This window comes from Bubalus kerabau, chromosome 3, assembly GCF_029407905.1.
Source record: "Bubalus kerabau isolate K-KA32 ecotype Philippines breed swamp buffalo chromosome 3, PCC_UOA_SB_1v2, whole genome shotgun sequence".
In the NCBI taxonomy this organism is placed as follows: Eukaryota; Metazoa; Chordata; class Mammalia; order Artiodactyla; family Bovidae; genus Bubalus; species Bubalus kerabau.
In genome coordinates, this window is record NC_073626.1 from 173,113,044 (window position 1) to 173,126,644 (window position 13,601).

The 13,601-nt window shown below is 44.2% G+C and overlaps 1 protein-coding gene and 1 long non-coding RNA gene across 5 annotated transcripts in view; one reads left to right on the plus strand and one right to left on the minus strand.

Moving 5' to 3' along the window:
* The window catches only part of ARMC9 (armadillo repeat containing 9), a 181,877-nt gene that overhangs the window by 56,322 nt on the left and 111,954 nt on the right, over positions 1 to 13,601 (plus strand). For both annotated transcript variants that reach the window (XM_055573725.1, XM_055573724.1), the window contains exons 12-16: positions 589 to 681; positions 5,769 to 5,859; positions 8,243 to 8,366; positions 11,519 to 11,658; positions 12,806 to 12,882. In XM_055573725.1, the coding sequence (XP_055429700.1) occupies positions 589 to 681; positions 5,769 to 5,859; positions 8,243 to 8,366; positions 11,519 to 11,658; positions 12,806 to 12,882 (525 nt within the window). The remainder of the gene's footprint in view (positions 1 to 588; positions 682 to 5,768; positions 5,860 to 8,242; positions 8,367 to 11,518; positions 11,659 to 12,805; positions 12,883 to 13,601) is intronic.
* Positions 3,862 to 13,064, minus strand: LOC129646864 (uncharacterized). Of its 3 annotated transcripts, XR_008712202.1 has the most exons (4): positions 12,941 to 13,047; positions 6,339 to 6,519; positions 5,715 to 5,884; positions 3,862 to 5,165 (listed from the first exon to the last, which is right to left on the minus strand). It is a non-coding gene; the product is annotated as an uncharacterized LOC129646864 (long non-coding RNA). The 3 variants fall into 3 exon arrangements; XR_008712201.1 differs by lacking the exon at positions 6,339 to 6,519 and having other exon boundaries at positions 12,941 to 13,064; XR_008712203.1 differs by lacking the exons at positions 6,339 to 6,519; positions 12,941 to 13,047 and adding an exon at positions 11,485 to 11,608.

Below are 13,601 nucleotides of genomic sequence, written 5' to 3' on the forward strand. Positions count from 1 at the left end.
AGCCCGCCAAGGAGAGGGGCACTGGGAAAGAGAAGGGAAGGCAGTGCCAGGGGTGCCCCACACAGACATGCACACACACACAGTATCCTCAGCGGTGCTGTGCAGGCCCCCGTAGAATGAGTGTGCTCTGTGGGCCTGGTGCTCGCTCACAGCCCTCCCCATCGGGCACCTCCCTCAGCCGGACCACGCATCCCAGCCCCACACCACGCTCACACGTCCCCTGAAGCCTGAGAGTCTGCTCATCCTTCAAGGACCAACTCTTGAGCCACTTTCAGGGGAAAAAAAAAAAAAAAAAAAACCCTCCATGCATTGGGGAGCCCTCCCTTATCTGGTCCCTTGCAGTCCCGTCATTTTCCACTTTGACTGCTCAGGAGCGTATGTGTGTTAGGTGACTCCTACATCAGCCATTAGAAGGTTCGCTGTAATTTTTCATTCACTGACATGTCAGCTGGTTGACCAGCTGCCCAGCTGGGTGTTACTCATTTGGTTTGGTGAAAGGCATGGTTACTGGTGCCACCTGTGATGAGAAAATGCCTTTTCCCCACATTCACACTTGGACCTCGCTACTCTTGTTTTTCTTCATCCTAGCGCTTGACCACATCACATCCCGGAGAGCAGAGGGAGACCGTCCTGCAGGCCTACATCAGCAACGACCTGTTGGACTGCCACAGCCACAGCCAGGTCGGTGGGAGACGGGCCAGCGCCCAGCCGGGGCCTGCCCTGCTGGGGAGGGTCTTAGAAGGAGGAGGCCCTTCGTTTCTATGCATGTCTTCAGCAGAGTGATCATATGTCAGCCTGGGGCTTCTGTTAGCTTCTGAGATCTGCTGTCCACCCTGGACTTTGGCCCACTTTTCACTTATAATGCAGAGTCCTAATAAATAAGCTAGTACTGCCTGATTCAACTCTACATCTCTTTTCTGCCATTTTTCTTTCTTTTCTTTTTTTTTCTCAAAGTCTCTGCTCTTGCCCTCATGCCACTGCTTACCATGAGTCTGAAAACTCAGCAGGACTTAGAATGGGCAAGGTAAAGAAGCAGATTCCAGTTGTTTTCATCTGGGCCTGGCTTTTACACATGTCTTCCACACTATGTGTATAGAGCTTTGGACCAGATGGGTCTAATGGTGCAGTGGGGGAAGTATGGGGTTTAAAAGGACATGAACTGGTCTCAGATCTCTGCCCCACCAACAGCTGGCTAACACCCTTAAGCAAGTTTCTCGCCTCAGGGAGCTTTCCCACCACCAAGTCACCTGCCTTGGGAGGTTGTGGGATGGTTGTGCGAGGTCACATGTGGGATGGATGTGACTCGGCGCCCAGAGCAGAGGGGTCCACAGTGGTGGTTCTCCTCCCCACCCCAGCCCCTTCCACATTCTCAGCACCTGTTCCCACACGGGAGGAGCATCGAGAGCTTGGCTGTGGCCTACGTGAGAGGATACCGTGTCTCATTATTTCACTTGCATCTTTATCTAGGATGCTCTAAAACCTTCATCTCCCTACTGTTAAGGGAGTGGAGTATCTGTACCTCTTCGAAACCTGAAGAAACAGCTCCTCAAGGATGCTTGTCACACGCGATGTGTTGTGTACACAAGTGGCAACCCTGAAGGGTTTTGCGTTTCTTCTTTGTACATAATCTTATTGCTCCCATGAAAGATTTGTGTTAAGTATGAAAAATAGTCTCTCAAATTCTAGAGTTATTTTCTTTAACCTCTTTTTCTGTTGGTATTTGCAATGACATTCGGAGAAGGCAGTGGCACCCCACTCCATTACTCTTGCCTGGAAAATCCCATGGACAGAGGAGCCTGGTAGGCTGCAGTCCATGGGGTTGCTAAAAGTCGGACATGACTTAGAGACTTCACTTTCACTTTTCATTTTCCTGCATTGGAGAAGGAAATGGCAACCCACTCCAGTGTTCTTGCCTGGAGAATCCCAGGGACGGGGGAGCCTGGTTGGGCTGCTGTCTATGGAGTCGCACAGAGTCGGACACGACTGAAGCGACTTAGCAGCAGCAGCAGCAGCAATGACATTGAATCTAGCTGAATTAGGCACTGAAGCAGCTGAATTATACTCTTCTGACTTATACACTCAAATCCAGTTGTATTGAATTGAATCAGAATTCAATACTGATTCTTTCTGAATTATGATATTTCATTGAATCTAAGGTACAGTTCCCCCTGCCTCACGCTAACATCTGTAAGAATAGCTGATGGCCTGTTACAGTTTAATTGGCAGTGCAGTTTTCTTTCTTAGTTGTGCATAAAAAAATACGTCCTCTAATAAAAAGTGTCTTAGGTTTTATGATACATGATATTTGTCAAAATGCTGTAATCTTTATAGCCACTGAGGATATCATATCTTCCTCAAGTCATTTTTTTTTTATTGGTATGGCTTATTTATTTATTTATTTTTCAATAAGAAATGAGCTGGAGTTATCTTAAGATGTCAGAGAATCTGCAGAATGGGGAAACTCCTTGGGAAACATGGATGCCGTGTCACCATGACACCAAAATAAGTTGGGATATAAGTATTTGTCTCACAGGTTGTTTATCCATTTAAGTATCAGCAGATACTTGAGTTGCCTCTCCCTTTTCGCTGTTGTGAATAATGCTGCTTTGAACATGGGTGTGCACATCCTCACTCTTGTCTTAATCAGTTCCTTGTTTTTCTTTATAGTAGCCTCATTTGCATATGTCCCCAGAATAATACAGTGTTTGATTTGGGGTTTGCTGAGTATCAAGTACAAACTTACTCTGCAAGGAATGGGTACTATTTCCAGGTTAGATGAAGGCACCTAGGGGAAGGTGACATGAACAAAATTGCTGGATTATAATTAGACATAGCTCCCCTGGGCTCTTATTGGTTCCTCTGGGGACATTGGTAGTTAGAGTCAGGAGAGAGTCTGGGGAAGCATAGGGCATCTGGCAGGGCTGAAATGTAGCCCAGGTACTGGTTATCTGGCAGCAGTATGTATGGCCAAGGGGAATGGTGAGGCGCTCTAATTTGGGTTTTAAGCTCTCCTGGTCTGCTCATAGTTCTCAGGAGTTGATCACACTTCTGTGGGGTGAACAGACTTTCCACAGCTGGTCCACACAACAGGGTGTGGAAGGGGAGCTGAAACTTCATCAGCATGTGGGCAGGGCTGTCCAAGTGCACATGAGTCTGGGCTCACCAGTCCAGGTATGTTGCACTCTGCTTGAAAATGTGTTACATGGTGAGCTACTGTGGAACCCTGGCTATATTTACTACAACTGCATAGTCTGTGCCCTAGCAGAAACATGCCTAAGTATAATCCCAACAGAAGTATGCCATATGTTCAACTGTAAGAGGTATAAGAATGTTCATAGCAACAGTATTTATAAGAACCAGAATATTGGCTATAACCAAATGTCCATCAGGAGTAGAATGGATAAGTCATCTGCAATATATTTTTAAGATGGGATATATTGAGCCATTGGGCCATTGGGCTTCCCTGGTGGCTCAGATGGTAAAGAATCTGCCTGCAATGCAGGAGGCCTGGGTTCGATCCCTGGGTGGGGAAGATTCCTTGGAGAAGGGAATGGACAGAGGAGCCTGGTGGGCTACAGTCCATGGGGTCACGAAGAGTCGGACATGACTGAGCAAATAGCACTTTCTTTCCCTTTCATGCATTGAGCCATGGGAGGGAGCATACAGCATACAACATGGATGAGTCTCACAAACATGATATTGAATGAGAAAAGTCAGATATAAAAGAATAAATACAGCATGGCTTTATTTAGTAAAAAATATAAAACAGAACTAACCCACAATACAAGAAGCCAGGAGAGATGTTGCCCTTGGTTGAGATGAGGACCCTCGGAGGGCGTCTGGGGCTTGGATAATCCGTTCCTTTGTTGTTGTTGTTGTTCTGTTTCTTGATGTGACTGTCTGTTAGCCACATGTCCACTCTGTGAAAACCTGTCAAGCTGTATACTCATGATCTGGGCGATATTCTGATGGGTGTTATATTTCAATAAAATTTTTACCAACAAAGATGGCACAATGGCAGTAGGCATCTTGGGGGTGACAGCCTTCAGTATGCCACTCTCCTGAGTCAGTCATTCAGCCTGCACTGGTGGCCCTCCACCTCTGGGGCAAAGCTGCCTTCTGGAAATCTCTCTCCACCAAACATATATTGATTCCTTTCACCCCTTTCCTGAACTGGATCTCTGTTTCCAACATTCTATAATTGTCTTTTTGGTGGAGCACAGCCTTTAGTTAATAGCTTCTAGAGAAAGGATAGATTGCAGGAGTATATTTTTCGAGGCTGTGTATATCTGAAAATACCTTTATTCTTTGTGTAGAGCTCTGGGTTGTAAATAATCATCCTTCAGAATTTTGAAGATATTGCTTCACTGCCTTTTAGGTTTCATTGTTGCTCTTGAAAAGTCCAAAGCCTTTCTAATTCCTGACCCTTTGTGTGTGAACTGTTTTTGTTTTTCTTTCTAGAAGCATGTTGAGTCTTTTCCTTTTCACCAGTGTTAATGAATTTCCCATTGATGTCTTTCATGATATGTATTTAATTCGTTTTGGGGGAGCACTTTTTGAGCCCTTTCAATCTGACAGCTGTAATTCTGGGAACTTTTCTGGAGTTATTTTGTTGATTTCTTCTCTTGTTTTCTCTGTTCATAGGTAGGTAGGTAAGGGTTTGGTTGCCAGTGTTCTGGGAGCCAGCTAGGAGAGGAGGAGGGAGTGGCTGTTGAGCATTTATTCTCCTGCTTTGGTGTGGAAGCTCTGCTCACCTGCATCTGGTGTTCTCCATCCAGAGACCTTCTGTGTGGCCCTCAAAAGAGAGCGTCCCAGGTGTGTGGTGTGGGGTGCACAGGAGGACACGGAGCAGGAGCAGCGTGTGGGACTGAGCTACTGATCCTATAGCTTTCATTCCTTCTTGATTTTCCTCCAGTTCTGGTGACTTCTGAGAATTAAGTGATGTAAACTGGGTAATTCCTTCCTCATTGCCTGTTTGGCATTCTTGGGTCTGCTGAGTGTGTTATCATCCTGCATTCCTGATCCCAAAATTGTGTTGTCATGGTTTCTGGTGCTATCTTCTCTGTCCTGGAAAATATCTGTCTCCTTAAAAACTCCATTTACTGATGGTTTTATGGTGGTTTTGGAGGAGCAAAATTAGACGTGTGCTGGGTTATTCATTCTACCTGGAAAAACATCAGCAACAATAATAGCAAACAGCATTGCCTCCTTGGAGTCAGTCATCATTGTAAATGCTTTGAATAATTAACTCTTCTACTCTGGGCCTGAACAACTTTTTTTTTAATTTAATATAAATTTATTTATTTTAATTGGAAGCTAATTACTTTACAATATGGTTTTGCCATACATTGACATGACTCTGCCATGGGTGTACATGTGCTCCCCATCCTGAACCCCTCTCCCACCTCCCTCCCCATCCCATCCCTCTGGGTCATCTCAGTGCACCAGCCCCGAGCATCCTGTATCATGCATTGAACCTGGACTGGCGATTCGTTTCACATATGATAATATACATGTTACAGTACCATTCTCGCAAATCATCCCACCCTCGCCCTCTCCCACAGAGTCCAAAAGGCTTGAACAACTTCCTTTTGCCAAGTCATAGAAAAGATCAGTTGGAAATCAAAACTGAATCACCTCTAATAAATTCACGCAGAGGGAGACTACAGCAGACCCTCAGAGCAGACACAGGCTTCTCTCTCACTTGTGTTTACCTCCATTGTTTTTCCTCGTTTGACGTTTTGATGTCCGCCCCCCACCCCACACAGAGGAGTGTGCTTCAGCTGCTGCGATCCAAGAGTGAGGTGGTACGGCAGTACATGGCCAGGCTCATCAACGCTTTCGCATCCCTAGCAGAAGGTAAGATGTCAGCTTTTCTTGTCAACTGGAAAAAAAAAAAAAGTTGAGGATTATGTTTTATTTGGCTGACAAAATGGACAAGCCAGAACACGGCATGTCAGATAGCTCTGAGAGACTGCTCCGAAGAGATGAGGGAGGAGCCGGGACATATAGGCCTTTTGGCAACAAAGACCTGGTAGTTGAAACTTCAAAAGATGACTGCTAAAGCCAGATCTCTTCAGGAATTCTTTCCTGGTGGCTCAGCAGTAAAGAATTCGCCTGCCAATGCAGGACACGTGGGTTTGATCCCTGGGTCAGAAAGATCCCCAGAAGAAGAAAATGACAACCCACTCTAGTATTCTTGCCTGGGAAATCCCAGGATAGAGAAGCCCGGAGGGCTACAATCCTGGGGGCTGCAGAGTTGGACACAACTTAGAGACAAACACGTATGGGAAGACGCAGGAGTCTGGGCTCACTGAAGTCATTCCTTTGATGTGCACCTCAGCTGTCTGGGGCCAGCGTCCCGCTTTTCTCCATCCTGAGCCCCCTCAGGGCTCACCGTCCAGGGTGACTGTGGTGACTTGATGGCTCCAGCCCTTGTTTACTGATACGGCAGCAACATTTTCCTTTTTCATTGATATCTTCAAGGAGAAGAGCTAGGTCTTGCAGCTATGTTTTTCCCTGGGAAAAGAGACATCCCCCCCAAGTTTCTTAGCAATGACATGTGTTTCCTTAATGTATTACTGTTTAATGCCTCTAAAGTCTTTTGTGAAAGTTAGCTGTTGTCAGAGCAGATTTTCATGGTTTCGGAGTTTATTTTGTCAGCCTCCAGTTTTGTTTTATAAGCTTTCTGGTATCATAACGTAGTACTTTTTAGATTGCTCTCAAGATAGCGGGTAATGCATTCTCTGCCATTTTCTACTTAAGGCAAAGTAAGGTTGTTGGAATAATTAAAGTGACTCCAATAAGCACTGTACTATTTCTTGTAAAAGACTAAGCCTCTTAAATCAAGATTTGAAAATTCCAAAACTAAAATGCCACCATAACAGAATTCAAAATGATTTTACAAAATGCCATTATCTTCCATAAATTCTCATTTGTTTGAGCTCTTTTTAACATGAGTAAAGGGAGTTTTAGATTGTGACTATATGATACTCCAAAAATTTTCTCATTTGTTTGTTCTTCCATCCATTTAGCAAACATTTTATGATTAGCCAGAGTATGTGCCAGAGACCATTGATATAATATTGTTGAAATTTATGTCTGAAATTAATGTAATCTATATCAAGATACAAGTTTACCATAGGCTAATGACAATTCAAGGCTTATAATAGGGTCCCAAGTGTGGTTCCTAACTTCTCCAGGCCATTGGTATGTCAAGAAAGTACTACTTGGCTGCCTCTAATGTTAAGACTAAAGGATTGATGCATAACATACTGCTATTGGTCTTTTTATATAAATAAATAAATCTATATATATATACATATATATATATAATTTGAATTTTTGGAAACTTTAGCTGTGCTGTCAACTTTGGAAAAAGTATCCCAGTTGTACCGTGTTGGGTTGGCATTGTACAGAAATTAACAGCCATATTGGTCTAGAAACGTTAAACATAATTTTTTCCATTTGTACAGGGGTAACACACTGTATTAAATATGTAAGGTCTTATCTACATGGGTTTGATTACAGAAACTAATAAAGTATTCTCTAAACAATGGAAAAAAAAAAAGACTAAAGGGCTCATAAAACACAGATCCATCATCCCCTTGTGATCTGACTTTTGGGCTCAAGATCGTGGGTAAATAAAAGACAGTGCTCCCCACAAGAACACAGTGATGAATCATGTTCAGACGACAGAAAAAGTGGTTTTCTATTCATTAGTTGGTTGAATGAAACCAACTTGCAGATTAAATATGCTTTACTAAGTTTTCTAGAACATAAAACCACCTGCATTCTTGTTGTGTTTAGTCAGTAAGTTGTGTCTGACTCTTTGCAACCCCACTAACTGTAGTCCGCCAGGCTCCCCTGTCCCTGGGATTTCCCAGGCAAGAATACTGGAGTGGGTTGCCATTTCCTTCTCCAGAGGATCTTTCTGACACAGGGATCAAACCTGCATCTCCTGCATTGGCAGGCAGATTCTTTACCACTGAGCCACCAAGGAATCCCGAACTCTACATGTGTTATATGCACAGTTTTCTTTTTCTTTTTTTAAAAATTTTTTTATTTTATTTTTATTTATTTATTTATTTTAATTTAATTTTATTTTTTAAACTTTACATAATTGTATTAGTTTTGCCAAATATCAAAATTATATGCACAGTTTTCATAGAAAGTGGCTTCAGAGCAGAAACTTAACACAAGATGAATTCTCTTACTTGTTCATCTCTGGTCATATTACCAGGTCGCCGCTACCTCGCCCAGAGCACAAAGGTGCTGCAGATGCTGGAGGAAAGGCTGAAGGAGGAAGACAAGGATGTCATCACCCGGGAGAATGTTCTTGGGGCCCTGCAGAAGTTCAGCCTCAGGTGCTGACCATGCAATAGGTCACGGTGGCTCCCATGAGATCACCTTGGGGGGTTCTTGGCCACTGTTTTGTGCTTATTTATTCCCAGAGTCAATCTAAGGGATGGGTGATATTTTTCAGTGAATACTTAGAAGAGATTGGGTGACTTTCCAACTAGAAAGCTTATCTTGAATCCCCTAAACCATCCTTTGTTGTTGCTCAGTCGCTCAGTCATGTCTGACTCTGCAACCCCGTGGACTGCAGCACACCAGGCTTCCCTGTCCTTCACCATCTCCTGGAGTCTGCTCAGACTTATGTTCATTGCGTTGGTGATGACATCCAACCATCTTATCCTCTGTTGCCCCCTGCTCCTCCTGCGCTCAATCTTTCCCAACATCAGGGTCTTTTCCAATGTGTCAGCTCTTCAAATCAAGGGGCCAAAGTATTGGAGCTTCGGCATTAGTCCTTCCAATGAATATTCAGGGTTGATTTCCTTTAGGATTGACTGATTGACTCTCTTTGCTGTCCAAGGGACTCTCAAGAGTATTCTCCACAGTTCGAAAGCATCAGTTCTTCAGCACTCAGCCCTTTATGGTCCAACTCTCACATCCTGCTCCTACATGTTAAAGCACCATTGTATCCTCCCAATGAATGTTATCTCATGCTGACAAGATGCTAGATGATAGATTGTGTCTTAAGCCATGTGCAAGGTTTGGAAATAAACACAGGAATAAAACCCGATAGAGCCTCAGCCTGCCAAATGCTCAAGAGTTCATTGTGGGAGACAGGCATATAAATGCACAGGCACAGTCAGTGGGGTCAGTCGCCCTTTGGAAGTCAGAGTGGAGCTTCCTGGTTCCTTGTCCATTCATCTCAGCCTGCCACCCTATGGTCTCAGCCTGGACCCCCTCATGACATGCAACTTCTCCACATTAGAAATTTAAAAATCAGACACCTCTTCTTGAAGCAGAACTGATGTCTTCCCAGAGCGTTTTTGTTTTGTTTTTTAGCTGACAGCATTGTTAAGGTGTACTTTGTTGTCGTTGCTCGGTCATGTCTGCCTCTTTGTGACCCCAGGGGCTGTAGCCCACCAGGCTCCTCTCCATGGGATTCTCCAGGCAAGAATACTGGAGTGGGTTGCCACGCCCTCCTCCCGGGAATCTTCCTGACCCAGGGATTGAATCCGAGTCTCCTGCATTGGCAGGCAGATTCTTTACCACAGAGGCACCTGGGAAGCCAAAGGTGTACTTTACATACCACAAAATTAACCCATTTTAAGTGTACAGTTCAATGATTTTTGGTATATTTACAGAGTTGTACAACCATTACTACAGTCTAATTTTAGAACATTTCCATCATCACCAAAAGGAACTTCATGCCTCTTTGCAGTCACTTTTCATTTCTATTCCTCACCTGGGCAGCCACCACTGTTTTCTGTAGATTTACCTCGACTGGTGTGTTCTTTTATGACTGGCTCCTTTCACTTGGCATACTGCCTTTGAGGTTCACACAGAGATAGCATGTATCAGCACTTTATTCCTCTGTGTTGCCGAGTGATAGGCCATCACATGAATAGACCACATTTTGCCTATGCATTCATCAGTTGATGATACCTTACTTGCTTCTAATTTTTGCCTATTATGTGTAGTGCTGCTGTGAATATTTGCATACAAGTCTTTGTTTTCTTTTCTCCTGGGTAGGTATCTAGGAGTGGAATTGCTGGGTCATATGCTAATTCGTCCAGCATCTATATTCCCTGATGACACCTGACTTTTTATTTGACTATTAAGAATTTTATTACCTTGAGTACCTAACTTTTTCTGTAAGTCCTCTTGTGAACACATTTCCTTCCCATCAGATGTGGTCGATATTTGACTGACTCTGACTAATAACCTGGGCTTCCCAGGTGGCGCTAGTGATAAAGAACCTGCCTGCCAATAATGCAGGAGACATAAGAGACACTGGTTCGATCCCTAGGTCAGGAAGATCCCCTGGAGGAGGAAATTGCCACCTACTCCAATATTCTTGCCTGGAGACTCCCATGGACAGAGGAGCCTGGTGGGCTACAGTTCACAATGTTGCAAAGAGTCAGACATGACTGAGGCGACTTAGCACACACACTAATAACCTAACACCTGAAAAATGACATACTCTGAGTGTATATATGTTTTGTAGGGGGAAAGCTGTAGTTATGGCTGTAGATATATAGACCTGGCAAAGTAGGTCCCTGCTAATGAAAGTTTCTTTTTCTACCTGTATGAATTAAGAATTACAAATTATCTGCAGAGTTATTACTTCATTAGATCACAGGAACATAATTCTGTTTGTTTATAGAGATAATTTAGCTTAATGTTGACAGTATTTGAAAAATTTGCAGAAATTTAATAACTATAGTTATTGTAGTGCTTAGTCCCATCAGTTCTTAAGGCTGACATGATGATATCCACCATAACAATGTGATGGTGCCTTGGTATTTTAAGATTTTACACCGGGACTTTGGGTGGAAAATAATTCCATATAAATTGTATTATCCAGGTTATTAAACTACCCTTATTCTATAGAGATCTGAATCAAAATGGTATTAAGCTGGTTTTATGTTCTTTTTTGTATCTCTGTATTTTTATATAGCTCAGAGTGCCTACGCTGGATTATACAGACTAGATTTTAAGTAAAAATATGTTTGTCAGTGAACTATTTCTGTGACTCTGTTTCCTGGGTTAAGTAGACCAAAAGCTATCAATAAATATTTATGAAGTATTTGAGGTGATACTCTGCTAATTCTATATATTGAAATAGAAACTTTCAAAGTAGGAAGTCTCCTTACTGCCTTATTTTTCTTTAACCTTTTAATGATACCCCTGAAAGGTAAAGAGTGTATTGGTAGGAATTCCTTGGAGATCCTGTGGTTAGAACTCTGTGCTTTCACTGCCTAGAGGGCATGTATTCAACCCCTGGTGAGGGAACTAAGATCCCACAAACCACGCGATGTGGCCAAAAGAAGAAGAAAAAGAATTTATTGCTGTAGTTTCAGTTGTATAGGCCTAAAAGTAAAGCAGTCCTTTGAGTCCGTAACCTCTATAAAGTTCCTCTTCTGATATGCACTCATACTACTGTGTTCTCTTACATGGAAGGTTTCTTACCGGCTTTAATCACCTGTTGGCTATCTCATCCTAGGCGCCCACTGCAGACAGCGATGATTCAAGATGGCCTCATCTTCTGGCTGATTGACATCCTGAAGGAGCCCGACTGCCTGTCTGACTACACGCTCGAGTACTCGGTGGCTCTGCTCATGAACCTCTGCCTCAGGAGCTCAGGTCTCACAGCCCTACTCCTCTCCCCCGGCTCTGGGTTGGCTTTCATTTTTCCCTCTTAGAAAAACTCAAAACAGAGTGTGAAGCATATCCAACTAGGTGTAAAGCTATTGAATCCCTAAAGCCAACATGCCACCCTGGCCTTGGAAAGAAGAGTTTATGTTATTCAATTATATGCAATATATATGTTAAGAGAAAATTGAATTACATTATATTTTTCTCCCTCTTTGTTACATTATTCAGAGGTAGGAAATGAAGAATTATGACCTGTTTTATCTGAAGACAGAGAAGTACGTTCCTAAGATCCTATGGGATTAAGTTGTGACATTAATCTGACGTTACGGCAGAGCAGTGACGTTCAACCAGACTCCCTGCTCTTAATCACAGTCACCTTTTCCATTCCATCTCCTAGAGATGGGAATTCCCATGTGACATCTCTGGTCATTTATGTCTTGATCAATAAAGAGAGTGATTTTCACTCTCCAACAGATTCCACCCCACTTAAATGATCTGTTTCCTGAAATGGAAGAAGCCTCCTTAGAAGAGCTGCCCTGAGCAGTCCCAGTGTTAGGAGAAGGCTACCTGGATAAATAGCTCAGGGGTACTTGTGAGAAGCACCTTCCCCTTCAGATGCCGTGGAATCTGAACCACTTGTGTGTTGTTGACTGACTAAAGGACTTCTTTCAGAGTTCTCTTTTGAAAAACAGCATATGCAAACTTCCTAGCTTGAAAGCATTTATCAGGTTATAATCAGCTTTTCTTGATTATCATCAGTTTATCTTCAGTGATTGCTATGATGTTTAGAACCACTGAGACAGCCGTCGGTTTTTCTGTGATGGTGTGTGCGCTTGGGAGGAGGGCATGGCTCTGCGATTCCTTGTGGTTCCTGTAGTGAGCGGCTTTGTGCTCTGCCCGAATGATAAGAACCACTGGGAGCATGCTGCCCTGTATTGAGCTACTTAACTTCTACGTCGCCTTTTGAGGTGGACCCTAATGATTTCCAAGGGACCCCAGAGGGAGAAACAGGGCCCCCCCACCCAAGATCACCCAGCTCATAAGCAGAGAAGCCAAGATATGTTTTTAAATCTGCCTGACTTGTGCCTCTGAGTTTAGACGTGACCTGTTCTGTTTTGCTGTTTTTCTCCTAAAGGGAAGAATATGTGTGCCAAGGTGGCGGGCCTGGTGCTGAAAGTCCTTTCGGATCTGCTCGGCCATGAAAACCACGAGGTACCCAGTCAGCGCCGCTGGCCCCGGGCTCATGGGAGGGCTGGCCCTGGGTACTTACCTCATCACCTTCCTTCAAATATCTGTATAACCTGTGCCAGGGCCTTCTGTCAAATTTTGGAACCCGGAGCAGGAGGCGGCTTCCGGCTTCCGGTGTGTGAGCACAGCTGCCATCGCTGGTCTGTGCGGCTCTCTTCTGGGCGTTATTTTTTCCCTTCTCCCCCTCTCCCCGCCCCTTCACCCCTCCCCTCCATGATGGTGCTCCTCTACTGAGTTTAATATATGGCCCTGGACGTGTACATAGCCTGGTAATGTATTTAGTATTGTGGGCATGATTAATTTGTGTAAATAGCAATGTCCTCTCCATCTCAGTCTTTTCTTACTCTCTTCCCCACGTCTTTAGGTCCTTTCTCCGTTGTTCTCTGTCCATCTAGAGCCTTCACTCTCGCCACCACACAACAGCCCCCTGTTGGCAGCCCTTCCGTTTCACTCGTCCAGCTCCCAGGGGTGCGCCTCCCCGCCCTTTGCATCCTCCGTGGACATCTCCACCCTTGCCCCTTGAGGACCCAGGCCAGGGCGTCCCTGAGGTGTAGACACTGGCCACTGCCTGCTCACCCTGTACGTCAGGGTCCTGCCAGGTTGTCCTGTGGAGTGGCCGGCCTCGCTTCTACCCTCGCCTGTGTCCTCCCCAGCCCTGGGGAGGTTTTCTAGCCTATAGGGCT